This window comes from Heloderma suspectum, chromosome 5, assembly GCF_057233095.1.
Source record: "Heloderma suspectum isolate Gila_16-S chromosome 5, 16-S_ref, whole genome shotgun sequence".
Taxonomy (NCBI): Eukaryota; Metazoa; Chordata; class Lepidosauria; order Squamata; family Helodermatidae; genus Heloderma; species Heloderma suspectum.
In genome coordinates, this window is record NC_139462.1 from 183,800,001 (window position 1) to 183,825,747 (window position 25,747).

The 25,747-nt window shown below is 41.7% G+C and overlaps 1 protein-coding gene across 12 annotated transcripts in view; it reads right to left on the reverse strand.

The window, feature by feature from the left end:
• Positions 1 to 25,747, reverse strand: part of LOC146344933 (histone deacetylase 9-like) — a 398,626-nt gene that overhangs the window by 57,836 nt on the left and 315,043 nt on the right. For 5 of the 12 annotated variants that reach the window (XR_014792360.1, XR_014792359.1, XM_084858632.1 and 2 more), the window contains exons 5-8: positions 15,305 to 15,546; positions 13,763 to 13,910; positions 11,064 to 11,190; positions 9,920 to 10,041 (exon numbers count right to left, since the gene is read on the reverse strand). Coding sequence is in view for 10 of the 12 variants with exons in the window: in XM_084858632.1 (XP_084714758.1) it covers positions 9,920 to 10,041; positions 11,064 to 11,190; positions 13,763 to 13,910; positions 15,305 to 15,546 (639 nt within the window). In the remaining 2 variants the exon portion in view is untranslated. The remainder of the gene's footprint in view (positions 1 to 9,919; positions 10,042 to 11,063; positions 11,191 to 13,762; positions 13,911 to 15,304; positions 15,547 to 25,747) is intronic. The other 7 variants (XM_084858628.1, XM_084858629.1, XM_084858627.1 and 4 more) reach the window with 3 other exon arrangements.

The following is a 25,747-nucleotide window of genomic DNA, read 5'->3' on the forward strand; positions in this document are numbered from 1 at the left end:
CTGGAGAAGGAAATGGCAACCCACTCCAGGATTCTTCCCAAGTAAACCCCATGGAACGTATCACAAGGCTAAAAGATATGACGCCGGAAGATGAGCCCCTCAGGTCGGAAGGTGTCCAATATACTACTGGGGAAGAGCAGAGAGATTTCCAAGTAGTGCCAGAAAGAGTGAAGTGGCTGGGCCAAAGCCGAAAGGACATTCAGCTGTGGATGTGTCTGGTGGTGAAAAGAAAGTCCGATGCTGTAAAGAACAATATTGTTTAGGAACCTGGAATGTAAGATCAGTGAATCAAGGTAAGCTGGAGGTGGTCAAACATGAGATAGCAAGATTGAACATCGACATCTTGGGAATCAGCGAACTAAAATGGACAGGCATGGGCAAATTTAATTCAGGTGACCACTATATCTACTACTGTGGGCAAGAATCCCTTAGAAGAAATGGAGTAGCACTCATAGTCAACAAAAGGGTGGGAAAAGCAGTACTGGGGTACAATCTCAAAAACAATAGAATGATCTCAGTATCAATCCAAGGCAAACCATTCAACATCACAGTAAATTCAAGTCTATGCCCCAACCACTGGGGCCGAAGAAGCTGAGGTTGATCGGTTCTATGAAGACCTACAACACCTTCTAGAACTAACACCAAAAAAAGATGTCCTTTTCATCACAGGGGATTGGAATGCTAAAGTAGGAAGTCAAGAAATCACTGGGATAACAGGCAAGCATGGCCTTGGTGTACAAAATGAAGCAGGACAAAGGCTAATAGAGTTTTGCCAAGAGAACATGCTGATCATAGCAAACACCCTTTTCCAACAGCACAAGAGGTGACTCTACACATGGACATCACCAGATAGATGGTCAATATCGAAATCAGATTGATTATATACTTTGCAGCCAAAGATGGAGAAGCTCTATACATTCAGTAAAAACAAGACCTGGAGCTGACTGTAGCTCAGATCATGAGCTTCTTGTTGCAAAATTTCGGCTTAAATTGAAGAACGTAGGGAAAACCACTAAACCATTCAGGTATGACCTAAATCATATCCCTGATGAATATACAGTGGAGGTGAGGAATAGATTTAAGGGATTAGACCTGATAGACAGAGTGCCTGAGGAACTATGGACGGAGGTCCGTAACATTGTTCAGGAAATGTTGTTTGCTTTTGAAAGCAAAGTGGCTGTCTGATGAGGCATTACAAGTAGCTGAGGAAAGAAGGGAAGTGCATTTATTTTTATTTATTTATTATTTATTTATTATTAAATTTATTAATCACCCATCTGGCTGGTCACCCAGCCACTCTGGACGATGTACAGCGTACAATAAAACAGTTTAACACAATAAAATTCTACAATAAAAACATTTTCTACAACACCCTAACCCACCCCAAATGCCTGCCTGAACAACCAAGTTTTTAATGCACGACAATGCAAAGAAAGAGAGGAAAACAATAGAATGGAAAAGACTAGAGATCTCTTCAAGAAAATCGGAGATCTCAAGGGAACGTTTTGTGCAAAGACGGGCATGATAAAGGACAAAGAAGGCAGGGACCTAACAGAAGCAGCTGAGATTAAGAAGAGGTGGAAAGAATACACAGAAGAACTATACAGGACAGATCTGAATGTCCCTGATAGCCATGATAGTGCGGTCACTGAACTTGAGCCGGACATCCTCGAGAGTGAAGTCAAGTGGGCCTTAGGAAGCATTACTAGCAACAAAGCTAGCGGAGATGACAGTATTCCAGCTGAGCTATTTAAAATCCTAAAAGATGATGCTGTTAAAGTGCTGCACTCAATATGCCAACAAATTTGGAACACTCAACAATAGCCACAAGACTGGAAAAGGTCAGTTTACATTCCAATTCCAAAGAAGGGCAATGCCAAAGAGTGTTCAAACTACCGTACAATTGCGCTCATTTCACATGCCAGCAAGGTTTTGCTCAAAATCCTACAAACTAGGCTTCAGCAGTATGTGAACTGAGAACTACCGGAAGTGCAAGGTGGGTTTCGAAGAGGCAGAGGAACTAGAGATCAAATCGCCAACATTCGCGGGATCACGGAGAAAGCAAGAGAATTCCAGAAAAATGTCTATTTCTGCTTCATTGACTACGCTAAAGCCTTTGATTGTGTGGATCACAACAAACTGTGGCAAATTCTTGAAGAGATGGGAGTACCTGGCCACCTTACCTGTCTCCTGAGAAACCTGTAGGAGGGTCAAGAAGCAACAGTAAGAACCGGATGTGGAACAACCGATTGGTTTAAAATTGGGAAAGGATTACGACATGGCTGTATATTGTTGTCCTGCTTATTTAACTTATATGCAGAGTACATCACGAGAAATGCCAGGTTGGATGAATCACAGGTCGGAATTAAGATTTCCGGGAAAATTATCAACAACCTCAGATACACAGACGATACCACCCTAATGGCAGAAAGCAAAGAGGATCTAAAGAGCCTCTTGTTGAGGGTGAAAGTGGAGAGGGCAAAAGCTGGTTTGAAACTCAACATAAAAAAAAATGAAATCATGGCATCTGGCCTAGGGATGTCAGAGAATTTCGCCACAAATCTCGGGGAGGCCGAATTCCCCCCGAAATCGGTGGTGAAACGGTCTGCCCCCCCCGCCCCCTCCCAGGATGGTCCTTACCTTTTGTGAATGTCCCTGGTGGCGGCGGCTCCGGCGGCGGTGGCCGGTCTTCTGACCAGCTGCCGCCGCCATTTCCAAGTTAAAAACAAAAACAACAAAAACGTGATAGGCTGCGTAAATGTTTATGTAGCCTATCGCGGCTGAGTTAAAACAAAAACAAAAAACCGTGCGTACATAAATGGTGGCGACCATAGGCGCCGCCATTTGCGTTCCTTATTTTGGCACGTCTAGGCTACGTAAACGTTTACGTAGACTACGGCAAAAATAAGGGGAACGCAAATAGCACAGACACTACGCTATTTGCATTCCCCTTATTTTTGCCGTAGTCTACGTAAATGTTTACGTAGACTAGACATGCCAAAATAAGGAACGCAAATGGCGGCGCCCATGGGCGCCGCCATTTGCAAATGTGTGGTTTTTTTTGAACTCAGCCGTGATAGGCAACTTAAACATTTACGTAGCCTATCACGGCTGACTGCAGGGACGCAAACGGCGGCGGCTACGGCCGCCGCCATTTGCAGTCCCTGTAGGACAAGATTCGTGGCAGGAGGGACGGGGCGCCTCCCCCCCCCGCCAGAATTTCGGGGGGCAGGGACGGGGCGCCTCCCCCCCACCGCGAATCAATTTTCGTAAAAGGTAAGGGACTTTCGTACATCCCTAATCTGGCCCCATCACTTACTGGCATATAGAAGGGGAAGAAATGGAAGCAGTGACAGATTTTATTTTCTTGGGCTCCAAGATCACTGCAGACGGTGACTGTAGCCATGAAATTAAAAGACGCTTGCTCCTTGGGAGGAAAGCTATGGCACACCTAGACAGCATAGTAAGAAGCAGAGACATCACCTTGCAGACAAAGGTCCGTCTAATCAAAGCTATGGTTTTCCCAGTAGTAATGTATGGCTGTGAGAGCTGGACTATAAAGAAGGCTGAGCGCCGAGGAATCGATGCTTTCGAACTGTGGTGCTGGAGAAGACTCTTACGAGTCCCCTGGACTGCAAAGAGGTCAAATCAGTCCATCCTAAAGGAAATCAACCCTGACTGCTCATTGGAAAGACAGATACTGAAGCTGAAACTGAAATATTTTGGCCACCGAATGCGAAGAGAAAACTCCCTGGAAAAGACCCTGATGCTGGGAAAGACTGAAGACAAAAGGAGAAGGGGACGGCAGAGCATGAGATGGCTAGATAGCATCACCAATGCAATGAATATGAAGTTGAGCACACTCCAGGAGAGAGCGCAGGACAGGAAGGCTTGGCGTGCTATGGTCCATGGGGTCACGAAGAGTTGGACATGACTTAACGACTGAACAACAACAACAACAACTACCTGGGAAGAAGGATGCTAAGGTGGATATATAAATCTGATTCTCAGTTCTGTAATATTTCTCCAGCAAGAAATTGAAAATCAAGGCTCAGCATTTTCAAAAAATGCCTTCTAGTTATGACTTCCACAGTTCCAGCCATCTCAAGTTGCACTTTGGTCCTATATTATGCGTAGCACTCTCTTTTTATAAAATGGGAATACTGCCCGCCACAAGGAAAATTAACGTTTGCTATGTAATTATGATAAACCAATCTGATGTTTTAAGGCATGTGAGCAGAATAGAACCCAAAGCAACATGCTCCATTCATACAGTTGAGTTTGAGGGTCAATTGTGATTTAACGTTGAGTTTGAGGGTCAATTGTGATTCACCATGGCTGGCGAATGCTGGAGTTGTAGGACTTTTTAATGTCTAAACATGCATAGGATTGTACCCTAAGTAAATTTAATCTTCAGAAGAACAGCCAACATGAGAAATGTGGCATCATATTTCTTGGGGGTTTGGACTCTAACACTCAGGTTTGTCCATGTGATTCCTCCCTTCAGTCTCATGTAGTTGCATCCCTAAAACAGTCTTGCCTCCTTCCCTAGCCTCAAAGCCATATTCAGAGGGTTATAGTGCCTTCAATCTGCCTCTCTTGAATTTGCAGAATCCATCCAGGCCAAAGGGAAGCAGTTCAACCTGTGCTATGGATGCGTTCTGAAACATGCCTCCCTGACCTGACCCCCTCTCATTCAGACAGTAAAAATTCTGTTTGTGATTATATAAGCTCATATTTAGGCTAACCTATACATGGGGCAGCTTTTGAAAATGGTCCAGAAACTTCAGCTGGTCCAAAATAGGGAAGCAAGATTGTTAATGGGGAGCAGCCAATTGATCAGATTACACCAGTGTATTATGTTCTGCCCTGGCTAACAGTCCGTTCCCAGGCCCAATTCAAAGGGCTGGTATTAACCTAAAAAAACCTAAATGGCTTGGGGCCAGGTTTCCTGAAGGATTGTCTCCTTCCATACATACCTGTCTGGACCCTAAGATCATCCTCAGAGACCTTTCTCCAGGTCACCCTGCCAAATGAGGTGAGGTAGGTGGCTGCTAAGGAAAGGGCCTTTTCAGCAGTCACATCCCAATTGTGGAATGCCCTCCCCAGAGAGGCTCACCTGACACCTACATTATTGTGTTTTGGGCACAAGGTGAAGAGATTTTTATTTTCCCAGGCTTTGTAGCTCTTCAGTTTTTTTTTTTGTTTGTTTGTTTTTAAACGTATTTTTTGGTTTTGTTCTGTTTTAAACGTATAGATTTTATATTATGTTTTACTATGGTATTGTATTTTATGCTTTAAGTTTGTTGTTTTGTGAACTGCCTAGAGAGTTTTGGCTAATGGGTGGCATATAAATAAATATACTGCCCAAGCAATAAAAATAACAAATCCCACCCTGCCTCTTCAGTTACAATTTGTATTACGAATGTATGAATTCAACTGTAGACAGCAACTGGAGGAAACCCTTAACCAGCCTTTTTAAATAATTGACATTCTCAACCCAAATATACTGCTGTGAATTTATAGCTATGTCATTTGACAGTTGTATGTTAATGCTGAATAAATATTAACATACAACTGAGCTTGAGCAATAGGGGAAGAGCAATTCCCTATTTCCTCTGAACCCTATGGACAAAATGAAAACTAATGCCTATGAAGCAGCAGCAGCAAAATTAAATTAAAATGTCATATTGCTTGGCTGAAAAGTGTATGAATTCAAAGCGTACAATCACAAAACCTGCTGAGAGCCAGAAACTAGAGACACTGACCATTAATAGTCCAAGAAAGAGGGGAGGAGGGGGAAAGTCCACTCCTTGTGACAAAGGTCAAACATTTGCCGGCAAGGAACCTGTCTATACACATGAACGTTTCATGGGACAGCTTTGTCTGGAATGGTCCCCAGAGGATGTCATAGGCTCCAGAATGTCCCTTTTGCCTAAGGGATGGCCCAGTGGCCATCCTGATCAGTTTAGGGTCATTTCACTTGTGCCATTCTGGTTCCTGTTGCTTTTTTGTCTAAAACTGTTGAGCAATCATTAGAAGCTTTGTAAGTATGTTGCTGAGGGCTGAAATTAGGCACCCTCCAATTAGGAGCCCAAGGCCTGTTATATAAACAGGATATATGCAATATGTGAACAAACTTAGCATTATCATCAAAAAGAGGGTCTTTTCCTAACATGTGGCCCATTATATTGATTCTCTGCCCATTCTTCTGTTTTGAAAGCCTGCCATATAAACAGAAGAACAGCAGTGACCAAAATGAGATCAGTCCATTATTCATTCATATAATATGTTGTATTTTTAAAAGCGCCTCATAGTTGTGCATTCTCTCCATAACTGACGTGTGGCGTGCCCAAATATTTGGAATAATATATAGAAAACATCTGGCTTTAATTATATTGAAGCCCTGTTATACAGACAATGAGAACTGAATTAAGAAATATTTTGAAACCCCCACAGAGATGTAATAGTATTAGCAGCTGCACCAGAACAATACTGTTAAAATGTCTGAAAATGTTTGGCTTTACCAATCAACAATTTTACACCCCATAAATATCGACAATGTTTTTTAGACATTAAACAGAGGAGGTGAAAACCTAAATTTCTAAACTGTAATATAATTCAGAGAGCAAATTATATATCTATTGTTTTGCATTTTAAATCCTTACCATATTGGGGCATGCGAAAAGATAATGAAAAATAGTATTGAGGGGAGGCTTTACCCCTAAATATATAAGGTTAAATCTAAAGTTGTGCTAATGGAAGTTCACTGGTATGACGAGCAGATTTTGAGGGCACATAGGGGGCTATGTGGGGAGGGAATGCCACCCCTCTGGGAGTGACGGTGTAGGATTCAACCCATAATATTAACTTCTGTTTTATATTTATTTTATTTATGCTCACATGCTTAGGTCTATTTGTAGTTCCATGCTTACTAGTATTAAATCACATTTTTAGGGCACAATCCTATGGCTGCTACTCAGTGGCTAGACAGCCATAGGATAGGTTGGTTCCCGGGGAACCAACCTCCACTCCCTCCTGTGCCGCCTCATAGGCAGCATGGATCAGCCCCACATGGAGTGGGGAAAATGGGGCGTTCTTGGGAGCAGGGAGGTGGGAAGTGCCGGTACGACACATCCTTTGTGTCGTCTGGCTGCCTCTTCCCGCGCTCCAAGGTCCTGCGGCTAAACAGATGAAATCAGCTGTCTAGCCACAAAAGCAGAGCAGAAGTGGGGAGGAGAGTGGCTCCTCGCCGCTCCTCCTGCACTGGATAGGCGGTCGCCCCTGGGCCCAGAGGCAACCACCAATCAGCATGGGATTGCTCCCTCCATGTGTCAGCTGTGGGCACAAGTCTGGTTCAGATAAACCCAGCTTTCATGGATGTCTGCCTGCTTGCATTTTGCACACTCCCAAGTGTTGGAGGGAGGAAGCAGGATTTTTCAGTTGTGACAAACTTTTTTGTCTACCTGTCACTAAAGTATTGTATTTTAAAATGCCTAAAACAATTTATTTTATGGCGCATTTAATAAATGTATTAAATAAAGTATCCTCAAAGAAATCTTACAGAGTGAGGGATGGGAAGCAACACTCTCGTTCTGATTGTAGCTATATAATTATGTAATAAAGAAGCTAGTCTCTCCCCGACCACACTTGCTTATATGCCCTGTAAGTTCGACAACGGTTTCAACTTCCAGCAATTAAACAGGTTCCAATCTTGCTGTTTGCTGAAGCACAGGCTTACCAATATACTGTACATACATCTATGTTGGAAGAGTCTGCATCAAGCTCCTCCCTTTCCTTTCTCCCTGAGCTAGGGGTCCTGGATTCATCCCCTCAGCTCCACAGTCAGCTGATCAGAGCTGGTAAGCAGTCAATGACCACTTGTTTAGGCTTGAGTAATGTTGGGAAATTTATTTATTTAAGACATTTATATACTATCCTTCCTCATATTAAATTTTAAGCAATGTACAGCATAAAATTGATAAAATCACATATTAAAACAAAGTATAAACACAGAACATAGACATTTCAAACAGACTAAAACTTGTCCAAAGTTAAAATCTGTCAAAATGCTAGGATAAATAAAAATGTTTTTGCCATGTGCCTATATGCAGAATGAATGAATATGCACATGTAGACCCAAGTGCTGAACACAGAATCCCAATCCTGTAAATCTCATGTGTTGAGCATCAATGCAAGCTCAGATATGAAAGAACTACTGGGTGAGATTCAAAGAATATGGCGCATGCCACATATATTTCTCAAAGAACAGCCTCCCATGCCACATAGCAAGCTATGTTTGAAACTGAGGGATTTTTTAAAAAAGCAATTTGGGTCTGGCATTTAAAATTTTTAAACAGAAAAAAATGCATTGGGTATACCCAAACCCTTGGGCATGCCTAAAGTAACCATTTGAGTGACAACAAGGCTATTTTCATATTAAAGAACACACACATGTGGATGCTATTTATAAAGATGGGCAGACTCACCATAGCTTGAATTGTTCTTGGATCACCAATTACAAACAATTTTGGAGAATGTCCCAAAAGGTTCTTCTTTTTAACTAGGAATTTTTCAGGGGTTATAATCTGCTGGTATAATAGTTTATGCATGCCTGTTTTCACACTGCCTCCTGGGAACTCCATAATTGGATGGAGGAAGGCAAGCAGAAACCTGACTTTGTTTCTACATTTTGTTTGGAGGAAGAACATTCTGCTACTGAATCAAATAGCTATACCAAAATACTAGTTTGTCCATTGCACAACCACCATTTTTGCCCCACAGGAAACCAAAAAAGGTGTCAAACAAGGAGGTTCTGTTTCATCCTAGTCTCCTCATCACATTTAAAACACAATCAGCAACTGCCTTTGAGCATCTACTCTGAGACCAGGTTTGGACAATCAGCAGGGGAAACAATACAGCATAGACTGTCTTCCCCACCCCTGCATGTGCTGGTTGCATGACCGGGATTACCCTAATTACTTGCGCTGCAGGTTGCTGTGTTGTCTGAACCTGGCATGTGGCATGGGCGTAGTGCATTTTCACCCACCCTACAACCTATGGCTTGCAGCAGGCGTTGTAGGGTAGGTGAAAATGTACTACACCTATGCTGCACACCGGTTTCGGACAACATGGCATTTGGACATAATGTTAAACCATGGTTTAGCAATACAAAAATTAGCTCAGTTTCTCCCATGTCCATGTGCCTCCCTTCCCCTCTCCTCCTCTGGCATGGCTCCAAAGAAGAGATCGGAAGCTCCCATTTCTGTTTTAGTTGAATGACAGTTTAACATGTTTTCTGCACTCTAAACCATTACTAATCGTAACTGTGGTTAGTGGAAAAAAATCCAGCTTCATAAACTATGGGTTGAAGTTGACTTATTTCCACTTGTTTAAGATTAACTGCAGTTTGTCAGAGTTCAGACAACAAGACATGCTATGATAATCTAAAATGGAAGTGAATAATGCAAGGGTAGGCAGGGAGCATACATGCCCAAGGAAAGGCTAGGTTCATTCTTGCCATTTTAAACCAGAGGTGGGAAACTTCAGGGAGTCCAGGGACCACTTTTCACTCCCCTGACAACCCGCAGGCCACACTCCTGCTGCCAAAAAAGCACAAAATTTGGCAGATTAGCAAAACAAAGGGGGGGAGGTTTGCTACCAAAATTTGGCGGCGAACCAGTACGGAGCCTTAGAAAGGCCAAATTTAACTTGAACACAATTTGGTAGCGTGGGCTGCAAAAACGGGGGGGGGGGGGCATATGTAGTCTTCATGTTGCCCACACCTGTGCAAAACCATGGGTTAGGAATACATCTGAAGGAGCCCATTATATACTAAGACCAAATTAAAGTCCAGTTTGGTTAAAAAGGAACTGAGGCAGAATTGAGTTGGCATTTATAGTAATCTTATCGCACTCACCAGTTTTGCGGAGTGGGAAATCATCCTTGGCATCTTGTGCTCCTGGTAACGTATATTTGTAGGAAGGAGACGTCCCACTAAGGGGTGGAGAACTCTGATCCAGTGAGGTATGGTGGGCAGCCCTAAAGAAGATACAGTGGTCACTTCAGTGACAGGAACTATGCACCTGTATTATACATATGTTTTGACTATATTTACAGTTTCAACAGAAAAAAACCAAGTGAAAATTTTGTTCACTTTTGTTTCTTGCTTCTTCCTATATTTATGGCTTGAGCCTTCTAAATGTGCAGAAACCTAAGGGCAATACAACAGGTCTGTTTTTACAGTAAGTTATGGAACATTCAGGACTTTAAGAAAGTTTTCTCAGGGGAACTCATAAACGTTACACAGGATATGTTCTTTGATAGTACAGACAGGCTTTGCCATTGGGTTAACAATTTCTTTATTTTCTAATCCAGGGGAAGTTAACCTCTGGCCCATGGACCTAATCCAGCCCACAGAGCTTGTCAATCCACCCGCAGAACCCTCCTGGATTCCTACAGGGGATTGGGCTTTGCCTCCTGTCCCATCCCCTGCAGGAATCCCTGCTGTTATCCCCAATCTGTGATCAGAGATAATAGTGGAGATTCCTCTGTGCTCCGATCACAGATTGGAGATAACAGTGGGGGATGCAGGCAGGTGGGCAACTTACCTGTGTAGCACCTTCCCCAAGCCTACCCTGTGTGGATGCCCTATGGATGTTTCTCCTGTCCCGTGGCCTCTTCTCAATGGGAGAAGGTATGGGACAGGTGAAGCCGGTTCTCAGCAGACGTGCTAGGAAGTTCATCCTCCCAATGTGCTCATAGGGGACCTAAAGCATCACCTGCCTTGCGTCCCTTCCCAGTGGGAGAGGGTATGGGGCAGTGAAGCAGCTTTACTGCACACAGTTTTACTCCAATGGGAGAAGAACCAAATGCAGCAAAGCAAAGGGGGAGCAAACAGGTATGCTGCTCATTCACATAATAATTTAAGTGACTTGTGAACGTGGCCTATATGTGGCAATTTAGGTTAAACTCTGTCCTGTACATCTGTTACAGAAAGAACATATATTGACACACATGAAATGACATGATGAGGGCTTAAGATAGCAGAAGACTGAACATACGTGTACCAGAGTTTGGGGTGCCGGCTAATGGAATGATTCTTCCCATTGGCTGGAGAGTCCTTTGTTGCTGATTTACTTAATAGGAACTCTTGAAGCTTCTGCTTGACCTCTGTACTGGCCACTGCTCCTAAAACATATAGGAGTTTTTACATGTTTCCAATCCTACAGAGTACTATGAATTCATAAAAAAAAAAAACCATACCCATCAGTTTTGCTAGACAAAATGTGAAAATGAGAGTCACACTCTCCATGAACTTCCATCTTTTGAGCTTGAACCAAAGGTATCCTCAAACCAATATGAGCTATTGCTATGACTTGGATCCGGAGGACCACAAATGGAATGAAGGGTAGTGGAAAGCAGTAGTAGGAAATTGTATAAAACATTATTTGATTTTACTAAAGTCAGTCTTTACAGTAAATCAAGATAAAGCACACTGAAATGTATTTTTGCAATGCTCTTCACCTTCCTGAGATGTTTTATGGCTTACAGTACAATCTTATGCATGTTTACTTTGAAGTAAGCTTCTTAGTAAGTTGACAACTAATGGGGAATTTCCTCCTTACAGAAATACTAGTTTAAGGGGAGGAAATTTACTCAGGACTACAGAAGGGAAGAAAGGGTAAAATTCTGCTCCATGTCTATTCTGATCCCCTTAATTATCACACTCTAACATGTGATGCACTTTTAACATTTGCATGTTAAATGTAAACAGGCATTTAACAGGCACATCTAGTTTGGCCCCTAGAAGACTATCTATACTGCTGCAGGATGACACAGTAGGGAAATGCCTTGTACTAGTGGATCCCATTTGCTTCAGTTTGGTTTCAATTTGAGTAGCAATGAGAGAGGGTATGTGTTTGGCAGGTTGAATCCAGATGGTGAAATGTGCTCCGCGGCAAGGTCCACTTGAACCTATTTTGTTATCCCTTCCAGTTCCAGAAGACACTATATTTTGTTCTACCGGGCCTTTTAATTAATACTTAATCCTTGGAATTTTATTTGTTTTGTTGTTTTTGTTTATTGTTCTTTTCTTTTATCTGCTTTTTTTACTGTTTTTTTTAAATACTTCTGATGTCTTGAACTATTGAATGTATCATTTATATTCTGTAGCAAAGTAATTAGCTACTGTGGTATATTATTTATTTATTATATATTACATTTCTATGTTGCCCAATAGCCAGAGCACTCTGGGTGGTTTATAAAAGATTAAAACCTTTAAAATACAATATAAAATATAATATTAAAAAAATTACATACAAAACACTCAATAATAAAAATCCCAGGACCAGTTAAAACCTAATCCTATTCTATCAAATCCCTGGGAATAGAGGAAAGTCTTAACCTGGTGCTTAAAGGATAACAATGTTGGCGCCAGGCAGACCTCAATGGAGAGAGAGTGTTCCAGAATAGGGGGCCCATCACCAAGAAGAAGGCCCTCTCCTTTGTTGTCATCCTTTGAACCTCCCTCAGAGGAAGTACATGGAGGAGGGCCTCAAATGACTGTCGTAGTGTACGGGTAGAAAACCACAGACGGTACAATTTAGTTCATGAGAGAGTTTGTTATACAGCTTCAATGTAATGAAAATGGGAGTTTTGGCCATGCTCTTGCCAACTCCAGTTCCACTAGTTCATGGTAGATTGTGCAAAGTAAGTATAAACTACGTTGTGGGATTTTTTTTTAAAAAGGTAGTGCTCTGATCGTGGAAGAGACTATTAGTAAACACAAAAACTGCCTCAGCTATCATCATTTTCTCTTTCAACACAAAAACATCATTCTTTATACTAATGAGCAACAGGCATGCATTAAACATCCTACTTTTCATTTGGAGAGAAATAACAGTTATAGCCACGTGTCAAATACTGAATCTGAGCAGTATATACATATCACACATACACACAGTGGATAGTTTTCAAAAGCACAGTACAAACTACGGGGACATACTCTGAAACACGTGTGTCATTGTGATCAGTGAAGTAGTACAGGTCCCAGAGAATCTTGTTTTGAAACTCAAAACATGGTATTATGCTACTGCTAAATGTATATCATTTCCCTTATTAGCTAAAAGCATCTTTAAGAGGATGTCATAAAGTTCTCAGTTTTGCTGAACGTTAACACACATTTTATTATCAATGAGAAATTCCAGGGGGATAATGAATGCATTTGATGGTTAAAATTGGTTACCTCCTGTAAATAACATTTTTAAAGCACTGAAACTATTTGGTTTTCACTCCCATTCCATTTGTGAGGGGAATTATATGTATCTGCCTCCCCCTAGTGAGTATCACATTCCAGTAATGTCCTTCTCTTTGAATTCATTTGCCTTAAAGACACCATGATAGAGGGACAGAGGACTATGTTAGTTAAAATTAACACACCAAGCTGCAGAGCTGTGACTATGGACAGAGTAGTGTGTGTGTGTGTGTGTGGTATATGTATGTGTTAGCATATATGTGTGTATGCATGTGTGTGAATGTATGCATGTATGTGTACACACATACTTGCAATGCAATTATTAGGGGTGATTCTGAATTTTAATGGAATAGTTTCATGAATCTGAATGGAACTTCATTGCCAGGCTGTGTTTTTATATATACAATTAATTATTGGAGAGGGTGTGGGTGGTGCAGGTGGTGGCTGGCAAGCCAATAGCAGTTAGATGGTCTCTTTCAACCTGGACCTTGGTTGAGCAGATCTTACTTTCTCGGCTTCTCTCTTTGCTTCTGATTGGAGGAAGCTGCTCTCTGCGATGCCTCTCCAATTCCTGTTCTTGCCTCTGCTGCTCCAGTTTCTGCTCTTTTTCAAGGAGTTCTTGTTGTTGCTTTATGGCTAAGAGTTCCTGTTGTAACTTGCAAAGAAGACAAAGTCATGAGCAAGTGTAGTTTTTAGGTTAGAAGCGGCCATGACAAGCCTCCACTCCACTTAGTTAGTGATCCTATTCCAAACTCAAGTTAGCCATGAACTAGTCCCATTGAATGGATGAGGGTTAAATTAGCCATGGCTAACTTGTTCCCTTGGTTTCAATAGGATTTATGGCCAGATCATATCTGTGTTTCCTCAGAAGTGTCTAACTGATTTCAATGGGGCTTGCTCTCAAGTATATAAAATTACAACCTTCATGGTGAATAAATTTTGCAGGATTAGAGCCAAAAAAAAGTTTTCTTCTTTGCTTTCAGATTTTTGTTCTTCCAATCCAGTGTTCTGATCTTTCTTAAAAATAAAGAATGTTTTAAGCTGTGATATAATATAATAAATATGGCTTTTCCTAATGGCTTAGTCCCCAAACAACCATATTTTTGCATGAGCATATTTTTGTGCCATTTTTGTGCCATTTTTGCACATACTCTTTTCACACAGTAGCCAAAGAACAATTTTTCACACCCAGCTAGCTATTCCTCTGAAGCACTGTTGAGGGCATAAGCATAAAAGACAAATCAAAAGTCCATTTTGAGGGGAAGCAGGGTAGGTTGCAATGCATAAGTGAAAGCCCATACTTATTTTTTGTTTACATTACGGGAACTAGCATAAAAGAATGTCACATTTACTGGTTCCATTTCAATGAGTACAGACAATCCAGAGGTGACAAGCCTTCATGAAGATACTTGCCAAAGTTATGCAGATAATAATGGAAGACATTTTGGGAGCTAAGCACAGCTGAATGAATCTCTTTGTTGACTAGACACCTACACAAAAGAAGGGGTACTTAGAACTTCTGAAGATCTCACTTTTTATTTTGGGAGCTAATCCCTTTACGTATCTGGCTGAAACTTTGAATAGAAGTGCAAAATAGGGCCACATGTGTGAAAATCGGTCTTCTGTGCACATTTGGCTTATTCAATTTGTATGCCCAGGACAGAGACAAGAAAACTGTACAGTTCTTAAGCAGATCAATATGGCTCTAAATGTGTTATTTAATTGGCTGGGAAGTTTTCAGAACATTCTGATTCAGAATATCCTGTTTTGCTGCAAAAAGCAGGCTGTGAGATCAGTTATTTCAGATCACTTTGTCTACTGTGTATGTCTGCAAACATTCTTTATAAAAGACAACCGAAGCAATATCCATACACAAACTAACATGACCTTTCAACACATACAGTGCTCATGTACAAAAAGTAATAATTCAAGCTCCATTACTCAACTGCTGTAAGACTTCCCAGGGGTCTACCCCTTCCCTACTTGATTGGTCTTTGAACATTAAGCTTATTACTATGTTCTTTAGGGAGAGAAGAAACGTTTTGCTACCTTTATGTGCTCCTGGATTTGAGCTTGGTGCTGTCGTGTCAGGTTCTCATGCTGTTTCTGAAATTCTGCTATCAGGAGCTGTTTCTGAATTTGCTGCTGCTGCTGAATCAGGAGTAGCTCCTGCTGTAGCTGCTTTTCACGTATCATTGGGTCCACCATGGGAACCATCATCCTGAGATCTGTTCGCAAGTCTAATGGTGTGATAGGTTCTAATCCCACAGGAACTTCTGACTTCACATCCACTAGTATACAAGAACAAAAACAGAAAGGGGAAATAGATTGTGGGATTTTGTAAAATTAAAAATGGTGTGGAGAAAAAGGCAGGGGGAGAAAGTTTTTCTTCCTTTTTCCTAAATACTAGGGGAAACCCACTATGGCCCCTGCTCTCCAGCTCACCAGTAACAGCTGTAAGATTGGCAGATACCAGGCACAAGGCCCTTTCAGTGGTGGCCCCACAACTTTGGAACTCCCTTCCAAAGTTCGTTTCCTCTCTGCAGGTTTTAAAGAGAAACATGACAACTTTTGATCCCAGTTTGCATTTTGAATTAATGTGCTGTGCATAGAAAACGTTTTAGCTATAGCTAGTTTTAAAGTGATGGTTTTTGATATTGTAATTTGTTGCATTTATTGGTTTATATTTATTTTGTGTGTGTGTTTAAAACCTTTCTTTGTAAACCACCGTGTAAGGGAAACGTGCCCTGCAGGCAAGTCAAAAATCTATTCAATCAACTGATGGACAGTAGAGTGAGGACAGAACATACTTCTTCACACAACTCATCCTTATGGAATTTGCTGCCACAGAATGTGGCAATGGCTAATGGTGAGGATAGGTCTCTCAAGGGCTAATAAGCAAGCTCCAACAGCTTAACAGAACCTTCATGTTCAGTATATTCTGAATGCCAGTTGTATCTGCGAATAGAGATGCCTCTGTGAGTACTTGCAAAGCCACTTGAAGCAAACAATCCACAAAAGTTTAAATACGAACATAGGTTACTATATAACGCATATATACCAAGTCAGACCATCTAACTCAGTATTGTCTACCCTGAGTGGCAGCAGGTCTTTCTTACCATTTACCTGGAGATGGCAGAAATTACAGGACCTTCTGTAATCGCAAAGATGTACTTTACCACAGGACCGCCCTGTGATGGCTGCTTCAAGGTGATCAGATGAATGTCCACCCACCCCTTTAAGGGACTCATGCATAGATACAGGAGGAAGCCTTCTCGGAGGTCATTCTGCTGCATTTCTGCATCTGGAGCGATTGGATGATCTGAGCATATCAGTTGCAGAGATATGGCAGAATTCCCTGCCCTGGGCAGAGACTGACTGGAAGAAGACAAGTCCAGAATATAGATACAGTGGACACCGTTCTGTGTGGATACAGCCATTGGGTTCTTGGGTACCTTTCATAATTTTATACATTTAGCTCAGTGGTAGAATACATCTCTTGCATGTGGTGGGTCCCAGGTTCAGTACTTGTCATCTCTAGGTCGGGCTGGGAAAGAACCATGGCTGAGACCCTACAGAGCTGCTGCCAGTCAGTACATGTTATACTAGGACCAATGGTCTCATGCCATATAAGTCAACTTCCTATGTCCATAGTAGCAGTTATCTCCCATCGCACAGTTTGGTAATTGCTGCTGTAAGACTTTTCAGCGCCTGCAGAGGCAATAATGGGATTTGAACAAGGCAGCATTTGCAAGGTAAAGGGAAGACTTTCAGAGCAAAATTATTTCTTGGCCTCAGAACTTGACATGTATTTTCAGTGGCAGAGAAAGGATTTGTTGCCAGAAGAATTTCAGCATGGCTTCCAAGGTCAGGAACAAAATGTTGAGCAAAAGAAATATCATAAATATTGATGTCCTCCTCTCATTCTTCCTCCCACCAGCCCTCCCTCTGACATTCCTGCCAAACCAAGATGTCCTCCCTCCAGGCCTTCCAACAGCCCAGAGTCTGCTGGCAAAACTTGAAAAAGAGGAGGGCAACAGATCTGCAAATCTTTCTTGGTTTCACCTTCTATTTTAGACATGCGGACATCTATGCTTATGAAGACAGGATATTTGGGGTGGGGGATGTTCTAGAGGAAGCACCTTTAGGTGTGGTTGACAGCAGGGCCTTCTTGGAATGCTATAGCAGGATTGGGCAACCTTTCTTCTGTTGAGGGCCACATTCCCTCACAGGGAGTCTGTCAAGGGCTGCATGCTGGCAGTGCACAGGGCCAAAGCCAGTGGTGGGCAGGGCCAGAAACAAAAGTGGGTAGGTCACCCCTTATCTCTTTCTTTTTCTGCTACCCCCTTTTCTCTCCTTCTTTCCTGCCCAGCGGGCTGCTAGGGAAGGACAGATTACTCTTGCCAGAGATCTGAACTGATTGCAAATAGCAGGCTTTTAAAACCCGGCCCAGGGCCGCAGGTTGCCCACCCCTGTGCTGTAGGTTTGGGAGCACCAACAACTACGGCTGAACCACTAGGATGGCCAAACACCAGTTGCTTTGAAGGACTGCTTCCCTGCTGCAGTTCATAGCAGCTCCACAGAGTGTAATTTAATTTAACAGCACCAATGTCACAGAAGATACGCAATGTCCATTATTTTACAGATTTTAGCTTCAGAATGCCCTGTAATTTTTGAAAGCTTGATCTGACCAATTTATAAATAGGGACTACTGGGAGGTGTGCAGCTGGAAAATGTAAGAATTTAGATGACTGATTTGCCCATAGAGTTAGAGTTCTACATATAATTTGTGCTGAAAAGATTAAAAACAGATCAATTTGCATTTCAACCAGTTGAGGGCAGTAGCACACAAGTATACCAGACAGCTGTTTTTAAAAACAAACCTGCAGATTAGTTTCTGTGTCCAGATGCATATATCAGAGGTATGTGCATCTGGACACTGGGAGAGTATCCCAGTACTGTTTTTCTGACAAACCCCCTTTCCATGTTTTGTTCACTTTATTTCTCCCTTAGTTCAAAACAAGGAAGATGGATCACATAATGTATTCAGCCATAATATCAGTGTTCTGAGTATTCAGACAAAAATGTGCAGTGTAAATGCAAGGTTCTTTTTTATCCTTGCATATGTATTTTTAAGCTTATGACCAATCTCTTGGGAATAAGAAAATTTATGGCATAAGAAAAAAAAATATGAATGGTGGAAGATGCTGTTTCTCTCATGTTTTTCTTTCAACTAACAGATATCAGACACTGTTGTTGTTGATACCATCATCATCATCAGTAGTAGCATTTGCTTTCCGAAACAACTATTTTGAATCTGAAGGCACAGTTCTTTTTCCCAGCTTTCTACGCTGCCAGAATTATATTGCTCAATGCCTGGCTTTTGTTCCAAGACTAATCACAAAATTGCAAAAAAAATCACCCCTAAGTTACAAAAACTACCCTTGATTATAAATAATTGTCCCAGACCAAGAGAAAAGCGGACAGCGAGATCCCAGTCCTTTCATCCAATTTATTCTGTAGCAACCCACATTCCATTTGTCTAGACTAAATATAGCAACGTTTATACAAGAAATCAATAGTGCTTGGAGAGAGCAGAGCAAAGACATGAATATTTCATCAAACTCGCAGAGAAATGGCAATCAGCAAACTGACAGCTCAGTGGAGGCTAACTCCTCCGGCCCTCCCGATAAGTCTTTGTTATTTGGACGATGGTGCATCCCCTCCAAGTCACAGCCTTATCACAGGCACTCTTCTATTTTTAGCATTAATTGCATTGTAGGTGACAAAGACTTATCATGTTTTAAGCGGAGAGATGGATTTCCTTACATCCGTTGTGCTACATAATAAGCCTTGCCAGAAACAATAAAAAGTTACTAGAGCTGAGCAAAATACTCCTACCCAAGATTGCCTACAGTCTTACAGTCTGAAATGTTCCCAAAGCTGAAAACAGAAAAAGATATTCAAACCCCAAACAAAATATACACACATCTAAAATGGAGGTTAGGTGTAACAAATCATGCCAAAAAAGGGGACCCATCTAGGGAAATGTTTGCCTTTTAGGACCATCATTTTGTTTCCAACATTAAAAGACCTAAACACCCAAACCTCTTGGTGATGAGTAAGTGCTCATATTTGGGGCAGTTAATCCAGTACGAGATGGGTAAAGAAAACCTCACAAGCCAATCCTAAAACAAGATTTTATGTTTAATCATATCCTTCCAGAAAAGAGATATATCTGTACGTAGCTATATCATACCACTGGTGTCTGGAGAGGCTGGCTTCCATCAGAAGGCCGAGAACAGTTATCGTGCTTTTACAACCATCTCTGTGTGCATTATGGCCTGAATATTAATTGTTGTTGGAATGGACAGATGCCTGCAGAATACTGAGGAAGATTGACCTCCATTGGCCCTGGAAGTAAGTCAGCTGCTGCCTTAATCCACATCTCACTTTCAGATTTGCTGGAGATGTGACATTTTATTTATGGTTCAAATGATGAGATAGGTTGCAGTGGTTTATAATGTGCTATGAAAAGCCACTTTTTTAAGATGAAAGAGAATCAAACTATTATATTTTGATGAAATGTGTATGTTGATATGTTAATGTTTTGTATACATGCCAATGGAAGGAAAGAGAGAGGAAGTTATATGTTTGTAAGGAAGGCAGTGGGGTTGTCTGAGCAATAAAATGATATAGTTGCAACGTATCAGTCTAGGCCATTTAGCCAAACCTCTTCTTGAATGCAGAACTCTAATTTAAAAATGGGGGGCCAGTGGTGGTGGGGATAGACAAATCCTATATACCAGGTGTGGGTAGAATTTAGGCTTACAGAATCTACTTTTCTTTCTTTTTTTAGCAGAACCCTGAAGACCAGCAATAAGACCCAGGTCCAAAATAGTTGCTGCAGGGAGAGTAGAATTAAGTGCAAAATGATGGGTCAGGGGGTGGAGCCAATTACCAACTGAGCAGTACACTGGGAAGACCTTGCTTATGTAGGTACAAATCTACATCTGATTTACTACAAATCAGCGATTCTAACAGTCTTATTTAGAAAGAGTCATGGAGCCTTTAGAAGAGAGTCAGAAACCATTGCTGATCCACTGCAAATCTGCAAAAAAGGCAAATGCTATTTTGGGCTGCATTCATAGAAGCATAGCTTCCAAATCCCGGGAAGTACTAGTTCCCCTCTACTCAGCACTGGTTAGGCCTCATCTGGAGTACTGTGTCCAGTTCTGGGCACCACACTTTAAGAAGGATGCAGACCAATTGGAGAGGGTTCAGAGGAGGGCAACAAAGATGATCAGAGGACTGGAAACAAAGCCCTATGAAGAAAGACTGAAAGAACTGGGCATGTTCAGCCTTGAGAAGAGAAGACTGAGGGGAGATATGATAGCACTCTTCAAGTACTTGAAAGGTTGTCACAGAGAAGAAGGCCAGGATCTCTTCTTGATCCTCCCAGAGTGCAGGACACGGAATAATGGGCTCAAGTTACAGGAAGCCAGATTCCGGCTGAACATCAGGAAAAACGTCCTAACTGTTAGAGCAATATGACAATGGAACCAATTCCCTAGGGAGGTGGTGGGCTCTCCCACACTGGAGGCATTCAAGACGAGGCTGGACAGCCATCTGTCAGGGATGCTCTGACTTGGATTCCTGCACCGAGCAGGGGGTTGGACTCGATGGCCTTGTAGGCCCCTTCCAGCCCTACTATTCTATGATTCTATGATTCTATCTAGCAAATCTACCAACAGATCCAGCAATCTATCTTCTGTCCATCCACCAATATACACAATACCATCAATGGGTTATTAGGAAAGGTGGCTTTCATTTTAACCCTCTTCTAGAAAACAAGAAGAGGCTATGGCATCTCTGAAGATGCTTTTGATCTACAAATGTTAGACTGTAAAATAGAATGTGGTTATTCTGAAAGACCTATTTTACCATTTGAAAGAATGGTTAACAAAAAATCATTTTCAAAGACTAAGAAGGTTTTAACCATCAGTTAAAGTTGTTGTTGTTGTTGTTTTAAAAAAATGCACACCCTCCCATAACATCTTACCAAATAACTGACCTATTGCATTTTAGCAACTCTATATTCACTACCATATTAACAAATTATAACCATCTGCCCAATTAAAATGTAGGATTAGACCCATGTGTTTCTTAGTCACAAGCATGATGTTAAAGCCCTACTGCAGACAACTAACACAATTGACAGTGGAAAGACATAATTTTATGAACAGAAGACACCATTTTCAAGCTCTATCGATCGCAACAAAGAGTTAAGCATGTGCTTAAGTTTCTCCCAGTGAAATCAGTGGAAACTTTGGTGAAACTGTACATATCTTTCCTTCTAGCTCCTGAACTAGTCACACACGCTTAAAAACAATATTTACAAAATGAGTATGACAAAACTGGAAGTATTAGGGTGCAATCCTGAAGTCAGCCACAGACCAGCTGAGGGGCTATTGGCACTGCTGCACTGTCAGTAGAGAGGGAGGCCTGTTGGCACATATGCTGCCAGAGGTCAACTGGTACATGCTTGGAAAGTTCCACATGTGTAGATATCCCATTGGTGGTGTTCTGCAAGCAGTGTGTATATGTCTCTCTCTGTGTGTGAAATGATCTTGGGGGGGGGGGGTGAGAGCAGCCAAAAAGGAATGCCAAAAAAAAAGAGAGTAAAAAGGTAAAAAAACAACAACAACCCTGCAACAACAAAACCCCAAACACCTGCCCTCACCTTCTACCCTGGCTGCAGCAAGCTGGCAAGGCTTGGGAAGTGCAGGTAGTTCTACCATGGAATTCCTACCATCATAGGACTGCTTTGTTAATAAACTAGCAGTAACATAAATAGCATTATCTCTTGTATCAAGGTAAGAGTTCCAATGTGGAAAGAAGAGCTACATCAGGTTGGCCTTCTTCCGTTGTGAAAATGTGTTGTTGTATCCATGTGGTTTAGAGATTACAATGCCAGACTGGTGCCAGGAAGCTCACTGGGTGACCTTGGGCGAGTCCTTATCTCCCAGCCTGACCTACCTCGCAGAGGTATTGCGAGGATAAAATGGGAGACAGGATAACTAGGTATACCACCCTATGCTCCTTGGAGAAAGAGAGGAAGGGTGGATAAAAATGTAATAACTAAATAAATAAATAAATAAAATGTGTGCATGCACAGGAATGGTAGTAGCAGATTATTTTTACTTCTTGCAGAACCCCCTGGACCTCATGTGGTGCTTTTCCAGAGTGCCCCAGACCCTTGGGAGGATGAGGGGGCTTTTGGGGAGCTGTGAGGAGCTGTTGCTGGGAGGGGGAAGCTTAAAACACCCACACAGGCTCCACCTGTGTGGACATCATCATCATCATCATCATTTAATACTTTCCTTTAAATGTTTGCATACATGTCAAAAATGTACGCAAGTAAAATAAATGCAGAGATCATGGCACTGATATGCAAAGCTTTTATTTCCCAAGAGCCTGAAAGAGAAGCATAGGCAACCACATACTTCTAAACCATCACCGAGAGGCATTGAAATACCAACTACTGAGTTAAAGAGAGCAAGCTACTTGAAAAGGAATGGTTTTATTATATTTACTCTAAAATCTGTCCTGCTCTCTCGAAATATGCAAGCATAAGCATGAACATCTCTTAATTTCAAACACTCAAGGAGTTCTTTACTGTAATGTTCAGCATTCCGTCACTTAGTGAGCACTTTGGAAGTGAAGCTTTATCAACCTGCTGTCCTGCATTCAAGTTTTAAGTCAGTCTCCAGCTATTAACCAGTGGGGGACCTGAGGGTCTGATTAAACAAATAAAAGAAGTTATGACAAAACCACAAAAATATGTCAGTAGTTGAATAACTGAAATATATCTCAGCTTCTCTTATTGTTTTCTCCATACTCCAGCAGAGCCTTAAACCCCGCCCTCTGTACAACTTCCTGCCAAATAATTGAGCAGTCCTCTTTAAAAAAAAAGAAGAAAAAAAGTTCATTTTCCTTACAAAGAAAATGAGCATCTTTCATACAGCTAACTTCTGCTGAGGGTAAAATAAAAATAAGTCAGAGATAAATGTGGATTTAACCTTCAAATTTGCTCTAGAGCTTTAAAGACTAAGCTGCCATCATTGTGCTAGCTAGTTGGCATTCAAAAACATGCATGCTAAGATGTCTCCTGGTTATGTTCATTGTTATACAGGCATCAAAGAACGGAGCCATGTTAGCGTCATATCCTGAGTTCCTTGGTGACGCCAGTGGACCACCACATGTTATGACAATATGCTGGCAAAGCAGTCTTTGTTCCCAAACCTACACAATTATCAAAAGATGTAGTAATTCAGTCTCCCTATGGCTTGGTTAACACACTTCCCAGGTTATCATCCTCCTTGTGTGGTGGAGATGTGGCTGTGTTTCCCTCCCCTCTATTATACATATGAGAACATAGGAAGCTGCCTTATACTGTGTCAGACCACTGGTCCATCTAGCCCAGTATTGTCAACACTGACTGGCAGCAACTCTCTGAGGTTTCAGGTAGATATCAGGAGATGCAGGGGATTGAATCTGGGACATTCTGCATGCAAAGCATGTGTTCTACCATTGAGCTACTGTCCTCCCGCACACCCCAAAATAAAGAGGCATGTGAGGAGTTAGCTCCATATGGAAGTTGCACAGATGCCATGAGTGCAGCTCTTCCTTCTCCAAACAGGAGGGTGGATTGTGTGAATTCAGCTTATGATTATATGGACATCTGAAAGTTCCCCCTTCCACGTTCCATTATATACGTTATGGAGAAGATGTGCTCACCTGCTCCTCTACCACACAATGAGAACTGTAATATAATATCTGCAGGACCTATGTCTGACGTTGGAATGTGATGCCATGAGCATTTCATCATGGACATTCCAAAAGGCCTTGGGGTACGCTTACACTGGGGCAAGGGAAAGTAATAGCAGTGGTTTGGGACAGAGCATCTTATTGCTCAGAAGACTGGGATGGAACTGCAAGTCCCAGTAGCCAAACAGAGGCCGTCACATTTATGAGTATCTCTATTTAATTATTATCTTTATTGCTTAGCTAATGCCATCACCAATCATTCACTAGTATAATAAAAAGGTGGGACATACCTATATAATTAAAACATAACCTAATAACATAATCCATTGGAATATCTCTATTCTGTTGCTTGGAACATCTGTAGCTGGTGCCTGGGAGCACCCAAAACTGGGGGACATGTCAGAGTGAAGGAGTTTTGATGCAGAGCTAAGCCAAAGCTTCCCCCTGCATTTTATCAATCTGTTTGCAATTTGCAAGAGAACACAGCTTTTCCAACCACTTTTGGACATGCTCATCATGAACAGATTTGCTGTTATTACTGTTTTGTCAGTATGATTCCTGGAAGCATGGCACATTGCCACATCATTGTATCCCTAACATGGCATGTCATTTTGTTTACAGAAATCACAACCACAAATATGGTGGCAATGTCCAGAGTGGACGGTGTCCACAAAAGCTTATGCCATCATATATTTGTTAGTCTTTAAGATGCTACAAGACAAACATAGTCTCTCCCCGCCCCCTGCCCCCTATTCAGCAGCTCCCATCTTCTGCCTGGCAACATGAGGCATGACTGCAAAGCCTCAGGGATTTAGCAGCTGTGTGGCAATTGCTGGTTGGTAGCTGAGACAAGAGGGTTGGATCCTCTTAAACCCTAAAATAATGCTCTGGACGTGGGATGCGGTAAGAACTCCAGGTTATCTGGAATGGTCATATTGAGGAAGAAGAGCGGGTTTAGGAGGTCTCCTCTCTTACTACTATAAAACAAGATAAACAGACACACACAGGGTGCTTTCCAAAGTGAAAAAGCACTTAGCTAATGCTCAGAGGTACTATACAATCTCCAGGTTACTTTTCCTCTACTCTCATGAGTTATCTCTCCCTAGAGATATCCCACAATCCTTCCCCTATCCCAGATTTATTTCTGTGGTGCCTATGAAGGATAAATATTATAGAATGACATGACTTTCCCCCCTTTTCATCTTTCCTTCAGTGCAGACAGTGGACTGACACTGGATCTCCCCTAAATCCAACAATTATGAGAGACTTACAGGCGCATTTATATGTGCAGCAAGAAAGGCTATTCCTAGAGGATACCGCAAGCAATATATTCCAGGGTGGAATGATACCTGCAAGAACCTGTATCAAGAATTTTTAAAAAATGGAGACCATGATATCACAGATGACTTGTTACATAGCCTCGATATAGCACGGTGAGAGCAATGGATGGAGACTGTAGAATCGCTCAATTTTAAAATGTCTAGTAGAGAAGCATGGTCTTTGCTATGGAAATTAGGGGGAAGTAAGAAGAAAATAAATGATAAGACACACATTTCAGCCAATAAGATCGCAGCACACATATTGTCTACATCTAGAGCTACAAGGGACAAAGTCCATACAAGACAAATTAGACAAAAACTTAGTGCTCTTAAAACTACTTGT